Below are 21,102 nucleotides of genomic sequence, written 5' to 3'. Positions count from 1 at the left end.
GTAAAATTCAAAGGACACCAAGGCAGACTTTATCTACAATATAATAAACAATTGTATCAGTAGCTTGGTATAGGAGGAATGAAGTAATATTTCCTAATATAATCATAGAGATATATGATCTCGTAATACAGTAAGAATGTTTGGAAAACCATCAGGAAAAAATATCAGGAAGTAAAATGCAATACTGCTAAGTGTTTTATACATTTGGTCAGTAGAGGTTATCTGCACTTCATGGCTATATTGACATGAGGAAATTTACTGGAACAATTTGCCACTTTATGATGTTGTTGAAAAGAATTATGATCATCTTCATAGAAATGAAAATATGCTTGGCAAAATTCCAGATGCTTGTGCTCAAATCCTAGCTTACAACAGTGTCTCCCAACCTCTCGAGAGGTATTTATTAAAAGCTGTAATAAAATTATTCTCACAATAAAAGTTTAAAAGCAAAACCTTTAGTTTAGGTAAGGAACTATCCAGGAATATGCTACCATAACTAATATTCAATATTGTACGTAAAACCCTAGCTAAGGCAATGTTTATAAAATAAAAGGTTGATCAGAGAAATAAGGAATTAAGCGGAAAGAGAGACAAATATTTCTAAGAATGCCCGTAAACTTTCAGAACTACGGCAAACATTCAGCAAAGGTGACTGAGGGACAAGCAGTGTGTGAGAACCAGTGATGTTTCCACCTGCCTGCTGTACGTTGTCAGGGTTCTCTAGAGACTCAGAGGTCAAGGGATGAATTCTGTGTATAGAAAGGAGATCCACTAGAATGGCGTCTTACAGGCTGTGGTCCAGCTAATCCAACAGTGGCTGACTGTGAGTGAAAAGCCCAAGAATCCAGTAGGTGCTCAGTCCTTGAGGCTGGATGTCTCAGCTGGGCTTCTTATGTGCCCGAATCTGAAGAAGTGGGTTCTAGTGCCAGTGAAGGCATGGACTCGCCAGCAAGGCTAGAGCAAGCAGACCAAGAGCAAACGCTTTCCTCTACTGTGCCCTTACATAGGCTTCCGGCAGAAGGTGTGGCCCAGGTTGAGGTTGCCTTCCCACCTCAAGACCTGGGTTAAAGGCCTGTCTTCACACCTCAAAGATCCAGATTAGAAATGATCTACCTACTTCAAATTAAGCAAAAAAAAAAAAAACCCTCACAGCTGTGCCCCTCATTTTCGGGTTTTAGTTAATTCCAGATATAGTCAAGTTGGCAACCAAGACTAGTCAGCATAGGCAGTAGCCAAAGAGAAAAGCGAGCAGTGCTGTTCATAGCACTGAAGACCATATGTTACCTGGGAGTGAATATGGCAGGAGCTACATAAGGTTCAGTGTTGAAAATGTAAAACAGTACCAGAAGATTTTTTTTAAGCCCCAAATAAATAGGGCGAATGTCCACTTGTTCATGCATAAGAAGGCTTGCAATTATAAGGTTAGTATTTTTTAGTTAATTGAGAGATACAATGCAACCAAAATCCAAATTCCAAGGTGTTTTCAGAAGCAAGTGGAACATACAAACCTACCCGAAATTCATATTGAGGGGCTAGAGAGAGGGTTCAGCAGTGAGAAGCTTGCCGCCTTTGCAGAAGACCCAGGTTCGATTCCCAGCACCTACATCAGCAGCTCACAGCTGCCAGTAATTCCAGCTCGGGTCGGACCAGTGTCCAGTTCTGGACCCTGTGGGTACTGATACTCATGTGCACATAATTCTAGCACACATTTAAATAAAACGTAAAATAAAGGCTTTAAAATTCACGTAGAAAATCAAAAGTTAATCTTAGTCTAGCCAACTCTGAAAAACAGAAACGCAGCGGGCAAAGAGGAGGCTGGAGGGGTGGCGCAGCCTTGCGAGCATTTGCTGCCCTGGCGGAGGCTGGCAGCTCACAGCCATCTGTAATTCTAGGTCCAGGGCGTCCCACACCGTCTTCTGGGCTGCACAGGCGTCAGGCGTGTGCATATGTATGTGCAGACAAAACACTGGTGCACGTAAAATAAAAACAAAGCAATGTTAAAAGAGAAAGGAAAGGCTAAGCAGACGTAGCCCTCACAGTAATTGAGGAATCAGATAGTATCTGTGGTGAGAGTGCTGGTTATTGATGAGGGCACAGGCATTGATCGGTGCAGAGAAGGAAACCCAGGAAACACCCACTTCCCATAGGGAACGGATCCCACAGAGAGAGCACTACAAGCCACCCTGGAGGAGACAAAGTTTTGTTTGTTTTCCCTTTGACGAAAGTGAGATTATATTCTAATCTCTGATAATAGTGAACAAGCAGTTTCAGAAGTACAGAGGAGAACAGTTTTATAACCCTGGCATGGAGGACGATTACATAAATAAAACACAGAAAGCACAAGGCAGAGGGAAAACAGCGATGAATGTCAATGCTCTCAAAACCAACAGTGTCCTCACAATACAGGCGTTTAGGAGTCCGGGGTCAGATAGACAGAGCACCCAACCTGGTTCAGTGCAGAGACGTTCTGAAGGGCTGCTCTGACCAGTGATGGCTAAGACCAGCCCCGAGAAGTGCTCCAGAGTGAGGGGCGGGCAGCACAAGAGATGGGCACCTTGCTAGCAGTGAACTCTAACGCTGGGCCAGTTCCTTCCCTTTCGTCGGATGGCACCTGCCGTCATCAACTGCTAGCAGGGATGTGGGAATGTATTTACCCTCTGCTTACACAGTGGGTGTCAGGGAGTCCTCACACCAGGAGTTGGAGTTATACTGGGTTAAGCCTTAGCAAATACAGTTTACATGTTGCAGTAAAACTGAAATGTACAGTGTCTACTGCAGTGGTTCAGCCTCTGTACACGGCCTCAGAGGAACTGACAGTTGTGGACAGGAAAGTGCAGTATTCTTGTGTGCATTGTATTTCCTCTCTTTAGGCTTCGCTTTTCTTTTTTAACTCCTGAGACAGTGTCTCCCTATGGAGCTCAGGCTGGCCTTAAACTCACAATGAGTCTCCTGCCATAGCCTCCAAGTGCAGGGATCACGGGCATGTGCTCCTATACCCAGCTGCAGGGATCACAGATGTGTGCTCCCACACCCAGCTGCAGGGATCACAGGTGTGAGCTCCCACACCCAGCTGCATGGATCACAGGTGTGAGCTCCCACAGCCAGCTGCAGGGATCATGCCCTGTGCTCCCACACCCAGCTGCAGGGATCATGGCCTGTGCTCCCACACCCAGCTGCAGGGATCATAGGTGTGTGCTCTCACACCCAGCTACATTGTCTAGTTGAGGAATGCAGAGATAACACATGGCCTTTATCACATGTGATGACGTAGCGACAGTTCAGCAAGTTAAATCCTTAGTTCTCGGTACAGCTGCATCCACACAGTGCATGGGAACTGAGAGTTGCAGAAAAGCATACAGGGTTTGAGGTGATCCTGCAAAGATGTCCAGTGGACTATATGAAGATTCCTATACCGGCAAAGTGAAGGCACCACAGCCCGAGGATGGGAGCAGAAACTCGAACGTTGCCTCTGGAGTGGGAACAGGGTTGGTGGGTCTAGAGAATTTTATCCCTGGAAAGTATGACTTAGTTACTTAGCTAAGTGTGAATGTGAACACATAGGAATAACTGTGGACCAGTGTCTCGTGCGTGGTGGGCTGGAGGGATATTCCATCTTGTCCTCTTTCCGACCTTCAACTTAGTTTCAGTAACCCACCATGTCTTGGTTACTTTTGTGTCTTCCCTTTCTCCGTCTGCTCAAGATTTGTAAAGCTTACTGGGAACAACAACAACAACAACAACAACAGCAGCAGCAACAACAACAACAACTGTCTTTACTCCTCCCTTGCCCCCATACCCTGCCCGTGCACTGGTTGGGAAGCACAATCACTGCATAATGGGGTGTGTGCTGTGCTAAAGTTGCCTATCTGAGCGATGATTGGCAGATGTGTGCCCATGTCAGAGACGCTGGGATGGCTCAGCTCAGTGAGCGCGCTCACCAGTGTAAGGATATCTCTGGCTGTGTGCTAAGCCACGAAAAACAACATTTCCTCTTTATAACATGCTTTGTTTATTTTAGGTACCTAAGGATATTCCAAAATGTGGATCTATCTAGCAATTTTTACTTTAGGTAAGTTTTTTTCCTTTTAAAAACTTGATTCTTGACATTTTAAATGGCTAGAGTAAAGGTACTTGTAGTCACTATGAAAATCACCTTTGTTTCCGGAAGAAATTAATACAACCTAAACAAATAGCTTCATTTTGGAATTTTTAATCATTTTTTCATAAAAGTGAAATTGTATTAGTTCTAATGCAGAGTCGTAACAGTGCCATACTTTCAGTTAATGATCTGGCAAAATTAAGTAGAAGCTAATTAGAAATGGGAAAAAGTATTTCAGTACCGATGCACTGCTGGTCCACAGTAAGTGAGTCATTTTGCTGCAATGACTCTAGCATTAAGATTGAAGAGATATCCTAAGACTATGTTTTGGGAGAGGAAACAGAACTCTCTCTTGGTACAGAGGCATTTGTGAAGATCTACTTAACACAGGCAGCAAGCAGACGGACAAGCAGTAAGCAAATGGTAGAGCACTGTGACGAAGTGTTAAGATGGCCATGTGACCGGTCTGCAGGCTGGACAGACACTGCCGGCTGGACAGACACAGGTGTGATAAATGGAGACATCTGTCTGCTGCAGTGTCCAGGCATCTGTCTGCTGCAGTGTCCAGGCGTCTGTCGGCTGTAGTGTCCAGACTGATGTGGAGAACTCAAGAGCGTGTTCACCAGTAACAACCTGTGTGCATTGGTGGAGCTCACAGAGCAGCTGCTTTGCAGTTTTCAAGATGTATCTTTAGTCGTTAATAGAGTAAATCATTTATTTACAAAGTAAACACAAACACAATGTAAGGCTAAAATCATTAAGTCCTAGAACAGAGGGTTCTCAGTGAAGTGATCTTTAATCCAGCATCCCGAGTGGCTTGTATGTTTTCGTGCGTGTCTGATTCATCCACTTTACAAGACTGTCATCGTACGCTCATGGTGTTATGAGCTAATACTGACGCTTGGTGGCGCTGCTATTCGAAATGGGCTCCTGAGTCATTCTTGGCCATACTAAACTTAATCGAGTCATTCCTCAAGTTATAATACATATGCTGGGATCTCAGGGCTGCACCTTGCCCAGTTGGAAACCAGCTTCTTAGTATAACTTGTCTCCATTCATGGCTAAATGATATTAAATGCATTTGTCAAGCAAAGGTGGTAAAACTGAGTTTAACAGACAAAACTGAAATTAATTCAGTCGAATGATGGAACTAAACTGGGGAACTAATAATTAATGTGTGACTATCTCAAGGGAATTGTAATACTTAAGATATTGCTTAAATACTGTACTTGAGCCTCAAGATAGTTTCTGGAATTCTGTGTTAAAATGGATAACCAGAGATACTTAACAGTCGTTGGTCTGCGTCATGCACATGAGCTCAGAGACCACGCATGCGAGGTTCTGCTCAGGTCTGCATCAGACGGGGCCCTGGAGCTGAAGGGAGGAGTGGACACAGGCTCTCGTCCCTAGCCAGAGCTATCTGCAGGTGATAGCGGCTTGCACATGGACGTTTGTTTCCTCTGAAGGAGTCTCCCTGGGGAAGGGAACTCCTGACTAGGATGGGCTGCCTGCCCAGCAGCAGATGCCGGCAGAAGATGAACCAACATGGCAGCGTCTCTGGAGGTTCCTTGGAACGTCTTCTCGTGGATCCCCCTTATTGATTTAATTCTATTTACATCTATTCTTTGTCCTCTCTTTTAACCTTCAGTTCCTTCACATATATAGTATGGCTTCCAGTCTAGTGAATTTATGGGATTCATGAGTGTGTGAATGAGTGGGTCTCTTTCTTATGCCTTCTCTTGGGCTCTTTTCCTCTGTTTGCTTGTTTTATCCAACTCTGGTGTGTTAGTTTTGGTTTTATATTATATTATTATTATTATTATTATTATTATTATTATCATCATCATCATCATCATCATCATCATCATCATCACATAAAGAAGTCTGTTTTTAAATGAGAAACAGAAGAGAGTGGATCCAGATGGGAGGAGAGGTGGGGAGAGGCTGGGAAGAATAGAGAGAGGGGATATCGTAATTAGGTTTTATTATGTGAGGAAAAACTCCTATTTTTAATAAAAGAAAAACTTGTTGACCTTATGAAATTAGAACCATAAATTTATTTTTGCTTAAAGACCAAATTTTATTTGTACAGAGCCTATGTTAATTTTTGTGCTTCTGATTTTCCTAGAACACGTTTCACTGTAGGAGCTTATGTTATACTTTTACCCCTGTGTCGTGAAGTTTGCAGTTACTTTTGCTCATGCGTAATCTATGGTGTGAGGCCATGTGCTTTTGACGAGGATACCCCAGTGTCCCACCTATAGAACCACATTCATGGGCATAAGATGGGGTGACTCGGAACGAGATAGGAGACTGATTTCATCATGAAACAAAAGCAATTTATGTGTGTCAACCAATGGATGGATGTGACCCATATCGTAAGTGTGGATTTCTAGTGTGCATGATGAAGTCGGGTCGCAAGGTTTCTATTAACTTCCAATCGTGTTTGCATTCGGCTGCGTTTGCAGCACTTGTTAATGACATTGTTTCAGCGGAATACCAGGCACAGAGGAATTTAGCCCACAGATTGTAATTCCCCGTGGGAGCCGAGACCGTGAAATGCCGTTGCTTCTGTGATTCTTACGTCTGAATTCTTCTCTCAGTTATAGCTATGATCTGTCCCACTCCCTTCAGTATAATCTTACCGTCCTGCGAATGCCCCTGGAGATGTTAAAGTCGGAAACATCCAAGACCTGCCAGGAGAGCTTCGACATCTTTGAAGATGAAGGGTTAACTACGCAGGGCGGCAGTGGTAGGTGACGTCTGCACATTTGGAACATTAGAATGTGGCATCTCGTTAGAGTCTCCCACGTTTCTCATTCTTTGCCCCTCAGTGGCCTTCATCCTTGTGGGTTGTTTTAGAAACATGGACTTGACCAATTCCATCATCAAAGCCATCACTAATCACTGTAGCTGGCATTTGCTACTTTGTGTTCTTCTTTCTTCAACCTTCTCCACCCTTTTCCACCTTTCAACCTAACACTAGATAGGAGAGGAAAAAGGATAAAGGGAGAGAGGGAAGGAAAGAGGTCCCTGAATCTAATTCATGTTCTCATTTCTCGTTTGAGTGTGACTACTGACAAACCATAACTAACCCATGACCAACACCACCAACCAACCTCTCGGGGCCTGGGCATTTTTTATACAACCTGAAAGTTTCCCAGAATTCCAAACATCACACAATTGCAGAAACTATCTGCAGTTGTCAAAATTATGCCTCTCCTAGAGCATGAGGCAAATCATAGTCAGCTGCTATGGTCAGTCCAAAGCAGCCCCATATCCCACACTTGGGATTAAAATGAAAACACATTCTCAGAATATCTCTGTTTTTTTTTTCTTTTTAAGAAGCCAAAATTCCAAAATTGTCACTACAAATCACCATGTGATTTAATTTATAGGCCAGACAGAAATTATATGTTGTCCATTTCTAGAAATTATTCATATACTTTTAAATGGAGCACATTCAGATCTAGCCTTTTGGGGACGTTTTTATGGAGAATTACCCTTTGAATATCATAGAGTGTACACCATCATATTTTCATTCATTAAATTGGTTGATTTTGAGTCAAGTTTGGGGCAAAGGTTACCCCGGGTTGCCTACTAGGTGCTGGGCATTTGCATATAATATGCAGAGCCACATCAAATGTCTGCTGGGTAAGTATAAGCCAGATGTATAGACAAAACGACTAAGTAGGAAACTGAGGCCCAGAGGTGAGGACGAGATGGTCAGAGTCCAGAGGCACCCGTGCAGCAAGTGGCAATCTCAGCTTGACACATCTGTCTCTCTTCTCTCTTCGAGGTCTCATGTAGCCCAGGCTTGCCTCAAACTTGCTGTAGAGCTGATCTTAAACTCCTCCTCCTGTCTTCTTCTCCTCAAAATAACCCATGGTGCCTGGCTTATGTTGTGCTGGGGACCAAACCCAGGGCCTCACGCACACTGGGCAAGCACAGTACCACACCCGAGCCCATAACACCCATCTCTCCTGATGCACTGAGAGGGCAGAGGCTTTTGTCTGTTTGTTTGTTGTATGCTTTTTGTTTATGTATGGTATATCTGTGCAGCATGTGTGGGCTTGGTGCCGAGAGGTCAGAAAAGGACCTCAGATCCCCTAAACTGGGGTTCCAGATGACTGTGAGCTGCCGTGTGGGTGCTGAGAATCCAACCTGGGTCTGAGCCATCTCATTCTCACAGCAGCTGCCTGTTAGATCCGAGCAGAGGCGCCAGGTGGTAAGGGGCACTGTGGACCCTCCCTGTCATGGCTCCAGAGTCCTCATCCCTGCCGCCGTCCCCTCAGACTGTGTTCTCTGTGGCTCGATTTGCCCATTTGTCTTCATTCACGCATCTGTCTTTCCAGCCTTCGTTTGGCTCCCACTCTCTTTTGATTAAAGACTCTGGTATCAGAGTCAGCAAACCCATGCCTTGTTAGTCTCTGAGAAAGCAGCACATGTCCTGAGTGCTGAGGCTTATGGTATCGAGCTTCAGAAAACAGCCAGGGAGCGCGGTGCTGGCCAGGCGTGCGTTCTGACCTTGCGCAGAAGCGGAAGAGCGTAGCAGCGTGCGGATGCCAGTTCTTACCAACTTTTGTTTTGCAGGCGTATTTGGGATCTCTAGTGAGCCTTACATGAAGTATGTCTGGAACGGCGAACTTCTGGATATAATTAAAAACAGCGTGCATCGCGACTGGCTACTGTATATCATTCATGGGTTCTGCGGGCAGTCAAGTATCCTTCTTACAAACATTTAAGGTGCACATCATCACGCCGTGCCAGCGTGTGGGCAGGTCATACGCCATAGGATTACAATGGGCACTCAGTATACCTGTCCCAGTTAGGGTCTCTATGGCTTCGGTGGAACACCAGGACCAAACCCACATTGGGAGCAATGGTTTTATTTGGTTTATGCTTACAGCACTGCTCATCATCTAAGGAAGTCAGGACGGGAACTCACAGGGCAGGAACCTGGAGGCAGGAGCTGACACCGAGGCCATGGAGGATGCTGCTCACCGGCTTGCTCCCACAGCTTCCTCAGCCTGCTTTCTGCCCAGGGCGGCCCCACCCATTGACAACCATTTTCCGGCTATGTGAAGTAGCAGTGAGATGAGGGGTGTGCATCAGAGAGAAAAAGTTGAAGCCACAGCCTGGACACAGTGGAGTGCAGGCCTGGATTGGAAAGGATTGTAATGGAAGCCCTTGAGTCAGGCTGCTGAGCTCAGTTTGATGACGACTTGGCTTTTCTCCTGCAGGTTGACTTCTCACTAATGCTAGCTAATGCTGAAGCCTTTCAGCAGGGCGCCATCATCCTGTGAGGGGGAGGAGGAGAAGGGGGGAGAAGAGGAAGAGGAGGCGGAGGAGGAAGAGGAGGAAGGGGAGGAAGAGGAGGAGAGGGAGGAAGAGGAGGAGGAGGAAGAAGAGGAGGAAGAGGAGGGGGAGGAGGAAGAGGAGGGGGAGGAGGAAGAAGAGGAGGAGGAAGGGGAGGTGGAGGAGGAAGAGGAGGAAGGGGAGGGGGAGGGGGAGGAGGATGGAGCATGCTATCTAGCACTGCTTCAGTGTTCTTACCACTTTTTGAGGTACCAGAGGGCATTTGTAGGGGCAGCTGAGGGGCACAGCCATGCTGAGCGGACACGCTGCTTTCTCTGTGCCAAGTGTGGGGAGGAGAAGTGGGGTGTGGCAGACACAGGGACTTTGAAGCAGAGGTTGGGGACACCTGGCTCTTTATAATCACCTCGACCACCTGAGGAGATTGATCCTCAATCACTTTTGTCTAAAAGAAGTCTTTCTGGGAAGAGTGTGAGTTTTTCCCCACCAAAGAGAAGGTGCTGCAGCCTCTCCAGACCATTTCTAAAGGGCAGTTCTAGCCTGGTCTGTATTTCCATGAGCTCACTCAGGGCCTGGCATATAGTAATCATGATAAATGTTTGTTTTTAAACTAGTAAGCAGCATCATAGATGCTCATTTTAAAGCTCATTAGTCTAACTGATGAGTCTGGGCTGTTGGCGATCAGGCATTTAATGGGTTCTGGAAGCCTGTGCGATGCAGGAGTAATTGTTGTTTATTAAGTATTTACTACAGGCCAGACATCAGGAATTTTACACCAATTACCTGAGCTCATCCCCCCAACCACCCAGCAGCAGTGCAGATCAGTGATTTCTTTCTCCAGCAGCCTTGCAACTGGAAGTGCTTCAGGCTGGATTTTTGTGTGTTGAGATTTTAGAATATTTTCCTAAACCTTCGATAACTGGAAGGTGGAATTCAGTTTGTTTATGTTTCTTATACTCCTTGGGACCGAAGATGTTTATATAGCACATTTAGAGTACCTGTGTTTTGATTGACCCATAAGACAGGGTCAGGTGTAGAATTTTACACTGTGGAGTCATAGTGGAACTCAAAAGTTTCAGACTTCAAGGTGTTTTTGATTTTTAGACCCCAGTTGTTCAACCTGTAGCTGATTTCTGATTGATTTTTCAGTAGGTGATGTCATAACTCAGAAAGTTAAATAAACCGTATGTTGACCAAGCAGTGCACACGGACACCTTCCGTGTTTAGGCTCTGGATCACCTTTGCAGTCTTAAACCCACTCCTTCCCCAAGTGTTGGCAAGTCTCTCCCTGATTTACACTGATCACTAAAGGACACGCGCCCTTGTGGAGAGGCATGGCTCCAGTAAGGAAGGACTAGTTGTACTTCTCACAGTTTTACTTGGTTATAAGGAGAGACGTAATATAGTAACCTATATATTTCCTTGCCGAATCATAGAAATTACCATTGAGCATGTTGGGTGTTGCTATCGAACCAGGACAGATCTGAGGAACTGTCAGCCTGGGCTATTACACTCTCCATGGAGCTTTTAGTGTCCTAAGGCTATTGGGCAAGATGTATTAAGCACATACAAGATAATGATTCTCGTAGCTTTCTGTGCCAATCACAAATGCTGAAACACTTTAACTTAGTTCTTAAGAGCTTCTGATCTATGGACGACCAGTATATGTGACCCTAATAGCCAGAAGATCCAGTAGGTTTGCTGGGACGCGCTTTCTCAAGAGAGGTGCAAACTGTGAGGTAAGATGACAAACTGTGTTGCTGTAATGTTGTAACCTTTCATGTCAGCTTCACTGATGATGAGAAAGCTGCGGACTTCTAATTAACTTCTTAACATCTACCCGTATTTTATTTATGCGCATGCGTGTGGGTATGCCTGTGGGGGTCTGCGCATGCGCATGTGTGTGCATATGGTGGTCCGAGGACGACTCGTAGCAGTCTTTTCTCTCCCAGGGATGGAATCAGATTGCCAGGGTTGGTAGAAGGTGCCTTTTTTTACCCACCGAGTCATCTCACCAGCCCTAATCAGCAGATTTAAAAAGTGGAGTGTTTCTAGACTGGGATATTATCAAGAGAATAAATAATTCTCCAGAGTATGAAACTCTTAAGGAAAAAGGGCCAATCTATTGAGCAGTAAACTATCTTAGAACGGGTTGCGCAATGGAGGTTTGAGATGTCCACTGTTTTGGAGGGCAAATCATATCTGAAATACTTGGGAAATGTAGGGGCAAAACCTCCAGACACGCACTAAAGAGCGAGGCAAGGAAGTGCTCTTATGACGGGAAGGCAATAAACAGCATGGCATGGTGCACGGCTCCCTCTTCCCTTTCTCCCTCACACTTCCCCCTCGTCTCTCCCAGATGCTCTTCTCTGCAACAGACTTCAGAGTCTGGACTATTGGTAAAGCATCAGGCTTTGACCCTAGCTTTACGTAGCAGCACTCTTCTTAAATTTATATCAGCAAGTCGTTTTATTTGGCACTTTAGGAACAACTACCATTTTGTGGCTGTAATATTTGCTTTTGAATAATGAAAAGGTAACCAAGCCGGGTCCTCAGTGTGTCTGGAAGTATCCCTTGTATCTGTATATACCTCTGTAAGTCACGTGGCCTCCAAAGCCTCCCTTCTCTCCCCTTGAGTCTTTCTGACCACCAGTGCTGCTCGAATCCTCACCTTGGTCTTCAGGATTGAAAGTTTTAGGTTTTTGCGTTCTTTGTCTCCTACATGACCTCACACGATTGTTTCTCTTTTCTCTGTCCTCCACCATTTACACTGGCCAAGCGCTGTTTGCTGTTTGTGTTAACGGGGTGTTCTTAGTCCATTCTCTGCTTTTCTTTTTTCTTTTTTTCTTTTCTTTTCTTTTTTTTTTGGACAAGACTATTAATTTATTATTTTATTTTCTAATAGTACAAAGGTTTTGTTAAAATTGTATTGAGCTTATTTTTTTATTTGCATCTCTTTTGTTTAGCTTCTCTGTAGTTTATTGATTAGTCATGTCTGTTAATTTTCAGACATGCTTTTCTGCTTTTCTTTATCGTGTTTTAATGGTTCTGCTCTGCTGCCAGCATGTAGTCCAAACACCTATTTTTAAGATGTATCAAGTTATAATTTCCTTGTGTACTTGAGTTTTCTCGTTTAAACGTTCTCAGAGCAGAAACTATGTTTCACTGCGCCTTTCTTTCCAGGGAGATGTGGCCAACGAGGTGGAGACGGAGCAGATCCTCTGTGATGCCTCGGTGATGTCTTTTACCGCAGGCAGTTACTCTTCTTACGTACAAGTCAGAGGCTCCGTTCCCTTATTCTGGTCCCAAGACATCTCAACCATGATGCCGAAACCACCCATTACACGTGCGTGGGCCAGCCTGTCGGGAGTTGCTTTGGTCTGCTGTCATTCAAGATGGTGATAGCTGTCACATAACTCTAATAAGTGGTTGGGTTTTAGCGAGATGTTGGTCCTTTGAGCAAGATTATATGGAGGGGTAACTTATTAGCTTTCTGCAGTGAATCCCTTCTTAACTTTAAATTGTGTGTTATTTTGCTTCAGAAATGGCAGGCTCATTCCGAGTTAACGTTGACTCAATGTCCGTCGAGCTCCTTGAGAGAGTTTGGGAAACAAAAGCGCTAGTTTAGTTGGACTGCTTTTCTTTTCAGTGGTTTGAAACCCTGATGAGTCTTTCGTCCCTGCCTTACAGTTCCATTCGCCTTTTCTGTTCTCAGTGGACCAGGCAGATCCTTTCGCACACGTGGCCGCTCTTCACTTTGACCAGATGCTGCAGAGGTTTGGCTCCCCCATCATCATCCTGAACTTAGTGAAGGTACGATGTCTGTCAGATCCACGGACAGCCTTTGTGAAGACTAAAGGCATTAGCCAGCTCTGCTCTGCCTTCCCCAGGGTGGGGTGGAGGGGGGAGAGGGAGAGAGAGAGAGAGAGAGAGAGAGAGAGAGAGAGAGAGAGAGAGAGAGAGACAGAGGCACAGAGACACAGAGACACAGAGACACAGAGACAGAGAGACACAGGCAGAGACAGATACAGGGACACAGACAGGGAGAGAGACAGAGACATGGAGAGAGACAGAGAGACAGACAGAGAGAGACAGAGACACAGAGACAGAGAGACAGAGAGACAGAGACAGAGAGATACAGAGACACAGAGACACAGGCAGAGAGAGAGACAGAGACAGACAGAGGCAGACAGAGACAGAGACAGACAGACAGAGACAGAGAGGGACAGAGACAGAGAGAGACAGACAGAAAGACAGAAACACAGAGACAGAGAGAGAGACACAGAGACACAGAGACATAGGCAGAGACAGAGACAGGGAGACAGAGACAGGGAGACAGAGACAGAGAGACAGAGACAGAGAGACAGAGACAGAGAGATACAGAGACACAGAGACACAGGCAGAGAGAGAGAGACAGAGACAGACAGAGAGAGACAGAGAGAGACAGAGACAGGGAGACCGAGACAGAGTGGGGAGAGATGGAGGGAGGGAGCGAGGGAGGGGAGGAAGGAGAGATGTCCGCTGTATCTAGCGTGCTGAGTTCTTTGGTCTTAGGTTTCACGTCACTTCTTCTGTGCTTGCCTTGGGGGAACTGGTACTAGATCTTTCTGAAGGAAGAGGGTGGTTTAGTCTACCAGGTTCGCGATTTCCTTGTGTGAACTAGATCTGCATTAAATTCCTTAGTCCCACAGCTTAAGACGAATGCAGCTCAAATAGCTACACCCTGGCCTTCATACGTCCCACCCCCACCGTCTATAAGAACCACAGCACCAAAAGGCTTCAGTCAGAAATACGGTTCAAGAATTCGGTGAGGCGCTCAGGAAGGTGGTATAATGGTCTCTCAGGCTTTCCATCAGAGTACACTGTAGTCCATACGGGGTGTGCGCATAATTGGACTTGCGGGTCAGTAGAGGGCAAGACCACCCAATACATTTTATTTATAGCCGTTGTACCTGAGTGAATTAAAAACACCTCAGCCAGTGGCTAAGAAGACCTTGCAAACATCAGTATAAAGGTTTTCCTCTATTATGTTTATTAACACAGCCTTTATTCACAGCTGTCTTTAGATGTTAGCTCCACACGTATCTATTCACGCTCACAGACGTATATTCATGTCTCGTTTCCTGTCTGCTCGGGGTTATGTAAGTTGGAACCAGATAATCTATAACTTGGATTCAATGTTGAAAAGTAGCTGTAATATACACAGTTTGAAAATTAAGGTGGAAAACTTTAATGAAAACATTTGTTGATCTGCTGCTAGGCCTGATAGCACAGGTCCATGGTCCCAGCTACTCAAAAAAGCAGAGGCAGGGGGATCACAAGTTTAAGGCCTATCTAGGCTGCGGAGTGAATTAGTTTAGCCTGAGCAATTTAGTGAGACCCTGTCCCAAAGTAAGAGGAGGGTAGGGGTGTATGTGGCTCAGTGGTAGAGCACTTGTCCACATGTGTGAGGCCCTGGGCTCAGTCCCTGGCATTGTACAAACGGTGATAAGCGTGAGCGCTTTTTCAGTAAGTATAGATTGCTAGTAAGAAGCAAATTACCGTTAAAGCAGAGAGTGATGAGCTATTAGTGGAACAAATACCTAAGTGAGTAGATCTTGTTCCTGCTTTATAGAGTATAATTGAAAAGTTCTTGTAAATAGAGCCCTGAATGTCTACAATGCTTGGAATTCTGTGTCAATTACGCACGTTGAAAATGCTACTTAATGCCTGTAACTGAACTCAGCCTGGTTCTCCTTCCTGCAGTCTGCCAGTGCAGTTTGAAGTGAGTTTTGCAAAAACGTTTATTTATGAGGTGGCCAAGCATGTGGAGACAGGACAGCTAGCCTGAGAGCCCCTTTGCTCAGCGTAGGGTGTAGGTATTTGTGGCTAAAGAGGCAGGGGGTCTGAGGCATGAGGAAGGGTGATCGGAAGTAACCAAAAGGGAACGCATTGATGACCTGCATTGTGCAATTGGGTTGCATGGCTCTTCACGGGATGTGAGTAGTGTCCGTGTGCTCTGAGGGTGGACTTCGGTCTCCTGGTGTCAAAGGTCACTCACTGGACACTTGTGCAAACCCAAGTGAGGGATTGGAGATTCCAGTTGGGTTGAAGCGGGCAGAAGCAGTATCAGAGTTGTTGGAAAGCAGCTGGGCCGTGGTTGCCCTCACAGCCCAGTGGTCAGAGGCTCCTAGGAGACTGCTCAGCCATGTGACCTCTAGAATGGTCGAGAACTAATGAGTAAAGGCAGGCCTAGCGGGAGGATTGTCTGGTTCTCTCCAGCTGTGGTCAAGTAGGAGGAGTGTCTGGTTCTTCCCCCGGGCAGGAGGATTGTCTGGTTCTTTCCCCGGTGTTCTGCTTCCCACATGTTTTTTTACCTTGTGAGTTTACTTTGAATACTCGAGGCCAGCGAGGGGATTTAAAACTGTACTTGCTTATTGGTCTGACAATAAGCAGAGCTCAAACTAGAGCGTGATCAGAGATTAAGCCGCTGTTTCATGGAACGGAAAAGTCTCTTCATCACTGGCTTTTTAAAAAGCAACGTTAGAGTTTATTAAGAAACTTTTAGTGGAGAGTTTCAGTGTGGATCCGAGAGCAGGTGACAGGAGATTCACTGTGGCAGCACACGCCCTCAGAAAGATAAGGTTTCATTAGATTGGCTGCTGATGAGGCTGGAGCCCAGGGCCTCTCACATGCCTGGCAAGAGCCGACCACTGGACTACACCCTCAGCTCTGTCACCAGCTATTTTGTTAATAGGATAAAGCGGATGCTTCCTCTTTTCACTTGGAGGGAGGTCTTGGTAAGCTGTGTTTAAACCATCCGAGAATGTCTGTGGCCACAGGATAACGGCAAGGACTGCCCGCCTCTCACTTGCTATTGGGTGAGGTTGCCAAAGGAAACGCTTCTCCCCATTTGCCCCGTTGTGAACCCCTCCCTCTCTGGGCCCCACCGATGCACAGGGTGATTCTTAATTCTCTGTTCTTATTTCTTATATAATTTCTCCATTTGGTTTATTCAACTGTGCAAAAGATACCCTGGCTTGTTTGCACAATGGTTATTTTCCAGCTGGTGATGATAAAAACAGCACAGGAGTACTTTGATACCAGCAGTAGTCTCAAGTCTCTGTCACAGTTTTTCTTTGCTTTAAGTAAAGGCCGGATGAAGGAAACGGTAATAGCTATTTTTTTTACCGAAGACTCTGCGAAGAGCTTACAATGCTTTGTTGCATTTAAACCCCACATTAGGGCTGTGAGGGACACCCTGCTGTTAGCACAAGGAAATGTGATAGCATTGGTGAGAGGCAGTGTGGTAACCTAGGAGGTGCAACAGGCACGGTGGCGGCAGCGGGACAGGGCACTGGTCCATGCAGGCTTTCCAGCCTCAGGCCCTTTGGCCACAGTGGTAAAGTAAGTGCCTGCCCCATTACCTCATGATTGCTTCTGCAGTCATGATTCACTCTGCAGTCCTCTGTGTGGGATTGCCTGTCCAGACCACACTGGTTCCTCTCCGCACCCCTGCAACTGTCTGCTTTCAGTGGTGGATCCTCTTCTGTCCTGGATAAATAAAGAAGTGTTGCTCTGTTAGAGGAGGAGGGTGTGGAGCACGGTGGGGACCTGGGGAGGGTGTGGAGCACAGTGGGGACCTGGAGGAGGGTGTGGAGCACGGTGGGGACCTGGGGAGGGTGTGGAGCACGGTGGGGACCTGGAGGAGGGTGTGGAGCACGGTGGGGACCTGGAGGAAGTGTGGAGCACAGTGGGGACCTGGGGGAGGCTGTGGAGCGCCCTGGGACCTGGAGGAGGCTGTGGAGCACCCCGGGGACCTGGAGGAGGGTGTGGAGCACGGTGGGGACCTGGAGGAGGGTGTGGAGCACGGTGGGGACCTGGAGGAGGGTGTGGAGCACGGTGGGGACCTGGAGGAGGGTGTGGAGCACGGTGGGGACCTGGAGGAGGGTGTGGAGCACGGTGGGGACCTGGAGGAGGGTGTGGAGCACGGTGGGGACCTGGAGGAGGGTGTGGAGCACGGTGGGGACCTGGGGGAGGATGTGGAGCACGGTGGGGACCTGGAGGAGGGTGTGGAGCACCCCGGGGACCTGGAGGAGGGTGTGGAGCTCCCTGGGGACCTGGGGAGGCTGTGGGCGCCCTGGGACCTGGAGGAGGGTGTGGAGCACGGTGGGGACCTGGAGGAGGGTGGAGCTCCCTGGACCTGGAGGAGGTGTGGAGCGCCCTGGACCTGGAGGAGGGTGTGGAGCTCCCTGGGGACCTGGAGGAGGCTGTGGAGCTCCCTGGGGACCTGGAGGAGGCTGTGGAGCACCGTGGGGACCTGGAGGAGGCTGTGGAGCACCCCGGGGACCTGGAGGAGGGTGTGGAGCTCCCTGGGGACCTGGAGGAGGCTGTGGAGCACAGTGGGGACCTGGAGGAGGATGTGGAGCACCCCGGGGACCTGGAGGAGGGTGTGGAGCTCCCTGGGGACCTGGAGGAGGGTGTGGAGCACGGTGGGGACCTGGAGGAGGGTGTGGAGCTCCCTGGGGACCTGGAGGAGGGTGTGGAGCACCCCGGGGACCTAGAGGAGCCTGTGGAGCACGGTGGGGACCTGGAGGAGGATGTGGAGCACGGTGGGGACCTGGAGGAGGATGTGGAGCACCCTGGGGACCTGGAGGAGGATGTGGAGCTCCCTGGGGACCTGGAGGAGGGTGTGGAGCTCCCTGGGGACCTGGGGGAGGGTGTGGAGCTCCTTGGGGACCTGGAGGAGGGTGTGGAGCTCCCTGGGGACCTGGGGGAGGATGTGGAGCTCCCTGGGGACCTGGGGGAGGATGTGGAGCTCCTTGGGGACCTGGGGGAGGATGTGGAGCTCCTTGGAGACCTGGAGGAGGGTGTGGAGCTCCCTGGGGATGCTGATGCTGCGAGATGGACAGAGAGAATTCCAACCTCCGTGGCTCTTGAGAGCTGCTGGCCCTCACTCAGGGAAGATGTCTTGATTTGTGTGTATATGGTTTTCATTTTAGTACACAGGTTTCACATCAGTATTGAGGGCTTGGGCTTTTGTCTTACTAAGGGGAGCACACACTACAAAGGTATCAGAGAAGGGAAAATGACTAAGTGAAGTCTATTAAAATAACTGTAACTCCAGACATTTACGATTTCTTTCTCTCTCTCTCTCTCTCTCTCTCTCTCTCTCTCTCTTTCTTTCTTTCTTTCTTTCTTTCTTTCTTTCTTTCGACAGGGTTCCACCTACCTCTGCTCCCCAAGTGTTAGGAATAAAAGCGTGTGATGCCCTCACCCCCATCCTGGCTCAAACATTTGCAATTTTTAAGAATAGATTTATTGATTTTATTTTATGTGTGTTTTACCTGCGTGCGTATCTGTATACTGTGTCTATTTAGTGCCCGATGAGGTCAGAAGAGGGCATCAGATTCCCCTGGAAGTGGAGGTTATGAGCCATCATGTGGGTGTGGGAATTGAACCTGGGTCCTCTTCAAAAGCAACATGTGCACTTAACCGCTGAGCCAGTCTCCAGCCCCATGTTTAAAGTTTCAAATGTTTTTGGTAAAGGAGAGAGAGAAGAGAAAGCACGAAAGGATTCTGAGCGAGGAGCTGGTGGCCGCGGTTACTTACCTTAACCAGTTCCTGCCCCCGGAGCACAGCATTGTCTACATTCCCTGGGACATGGCCAAGTACACCAAGAGGTGAGTGAGAAGCAGGGCCTCCAGCCTCTCGGGTGCCACAGCTCCGTCCGTTTCCTTTGTGAGACTTAGGTGAGGGTGTCCTGCCTCTATCAGGTGACAGGCTTCCCCCTGCGCAGTCTGTCACCTCCTCCCTCCTGTTTCTATCTCATTCTCTACTCTGGGTCATCTGTCTCGTGGATGAGCACGCAGTAGCTGCTGACAGGAAGTCCTAGCTCCTCGGTGTGCACACCAAGCCCCATCAGCCGGTTGGTTCTGGAATACCTTTAACTTATTCAGGGCTGATCTGTTTGAGAAAGCCTGCTCCTTAAGCCTAGAGCTAGTCCCACCCCAGGGTGGCCCTGTTGCTTGCCACCCACCTCCATCACCACCCTGTCCCGCGTTTCCTCTCTTAACCTCCAAGATTTGGTCCAAACTGATCTCTTCTAAGGAACCTCTTCCCACTGAGCCTTGCGCTGTCTTCCTCCAAGGGTACCGTGCTTCACAGACCTCCGGGTTTGTTTACACACACACACACACACACACACACACACACACACACACACACACACACACATGTTCAACTTCCTGGAGAATGCTCATCAAGTAGTTAAGACAGTCATGTTAATCTATGCTAGTTAAGTCGTTAAGACAGTCATATTAACTTGTGCTAGTTAAGTAGTTAAGACAGTCATGTTAACTTATGCTAGTTAAGTCTAGTTAAGTAGTTAAGACAGTCATGTTAATTAATTTATGCTAGTTAAGTAGTTAAGCCAGTCATGTTAATTTATGCAAGTTAAGTAGTTAAGCCAGTCATGTTAATCTATGCTAGTTAAGTAGTTAAGCCAGCCATGTTAACTTATGCTAGTTAAGTAGTTAAGACAGTCATGTTAACTTATGCTAGTTAAGTAGTTAAGACAGTCATGTTAACCTATGCTAGTTAAGTAGTTAAGACAGTCATGTTAACTTATGCTAGTTAAGTAGTTAAGCCAGTCATGTTAATCTATGCTAGTTAAGTTGTTAAGACAGTCATGTTAACTTATGCTAGTTAGGTAGTTAAGACAGTCATGTTAACTCGCGTTCCCATTTTTCTTCCCCTGCTCCTGCACTGTGCATAGTCATTGCCTGGTTATGTAGGGGTTTGACTGACAGCTCCTGAGGAGGGGAAGGCTGTGCCGAGAACCTCTCACAGGAACATTTGGTGCCAAGAGTGAGGAATATGCTGGTATTTGATATATTATTGGCTTATTAGCTATTGAGTACATATTGTATTATTAATTATTATAATTAATCATTATATTAATTGTTCCCATGTTTCTGTTACCTAAACCATAAGATTAAAGCAGCTGAGTCCCGGGCATCGTCGCTGTTGACGTTGTTTGCTGTAGATGGAAGGGTAAGTATGCATCAACACCTAAGTTCTCCCTCTTCTGCTTTCCTCCCTCAGTAAGCTGTGTAACGTTCTCGATCGTCTGAACGTGATTGCGGAAAGCGTGGTAAAGAAGACAGGCTTCTTCGTCAACCGCCCTGATTCTTACTGCAGCGTTTTACGGCCAGATGAGAAGTATGTATGACTCCTTACCTCAGAGATGGGGATGAGGCGTCTGCTGTACATGCACCCGAGTTCAACCCCCAGACCCACACCAGAAAGCCAGGGCGTGGCATGTGCTTGTCACCCCAGCACCGAGGGGGCAGAGAGCAAATCCCTGGGCAGAATGGCTCAGCAAGGAGAGGCTCCTTCCACCTAGCATGAATCCCTGGTCCATATATTAGGAGAGGAATGACTCCTGCATGTTGCCCTTTGACTACTGTGAGGTACACAGGCGCCCCTCCCACCCCCACACCATTAGCACATATATGAAGAAAATTTAAGTCAGGGTATCTGTTCTAAAGTACAAATCTTCTAGGGGTTAGGCAGAGGCTTGTGAGTGACAGAGCTTGCCTTATGAGCGTGAGGACCTTCATGTGAATGGCCAGCACCCATGTGAGAGCCTGGGCATGGCTCCGTGTGCTGTAACACGAGCATGAGAGAGCAGAGAGACGCATTCC

At 47.2% G+C, this 21,102-nt stretch overlaps 1 protein-coding gene across 1 annotated transcript in view; it reads left to right on the top strand.

Moving 5' to 3' along the window:
• The window catches only part of Fig4 (FIG4 phosphoinositide 5-phosphatase), a 115,016-nt gene that overhangs the window by 30,601 nt on the left and 63,313 nt on the right, over positions 1-21,102 (top strand). The window contains exons 5-12 of the mRNA XM_032888490.1: positions 4,019-4,069; positions 6,703-6,851; positions 8,693-8,821; positions 11,054-11,154; positions 12,599-12,761; positions 13,131-13,228; positions 18,944-19,077; positions 20,501-20,617. Of these exons, the coding sequence (XP_032744381.1) occupies positions 4,019-4,069; positions 6,703-6,851; positions 8,693-8,821; positions 11,054-11,154; positions 12,599-12,761; positions 13,131-13,228; positions 18,944-19,077; positions 20,501-20,617 (942 nt within the window). The remainder of the gene's footprint in view (positions 1-4,018; positions 4,070-6,702; positions 6,852-8,692; positions 8,822-11,053; positions 11,155-12,598; positions 12,762-13,130; positions 13,229-18,943; positions 19,078-20,500; positions 20,618-21,102) is intronic.

Source organism: Rattus rattus, chromosome 18 (assembly GCF_011064425.1).
Source record: "Rattus rattus isolate New Zealand chromosome 18, Rrattus_CSIRO_v1, whole genome shotgun sequence".
Lineage (NCBI taxonomy): Eukaryota > Metazoa > Chordata > Mammalia > Rodentia > Muridae > Rattus > Rattus rattus.
This window is presented reverse-complemented; position numbering and strand designations above follow the sequence as displayed.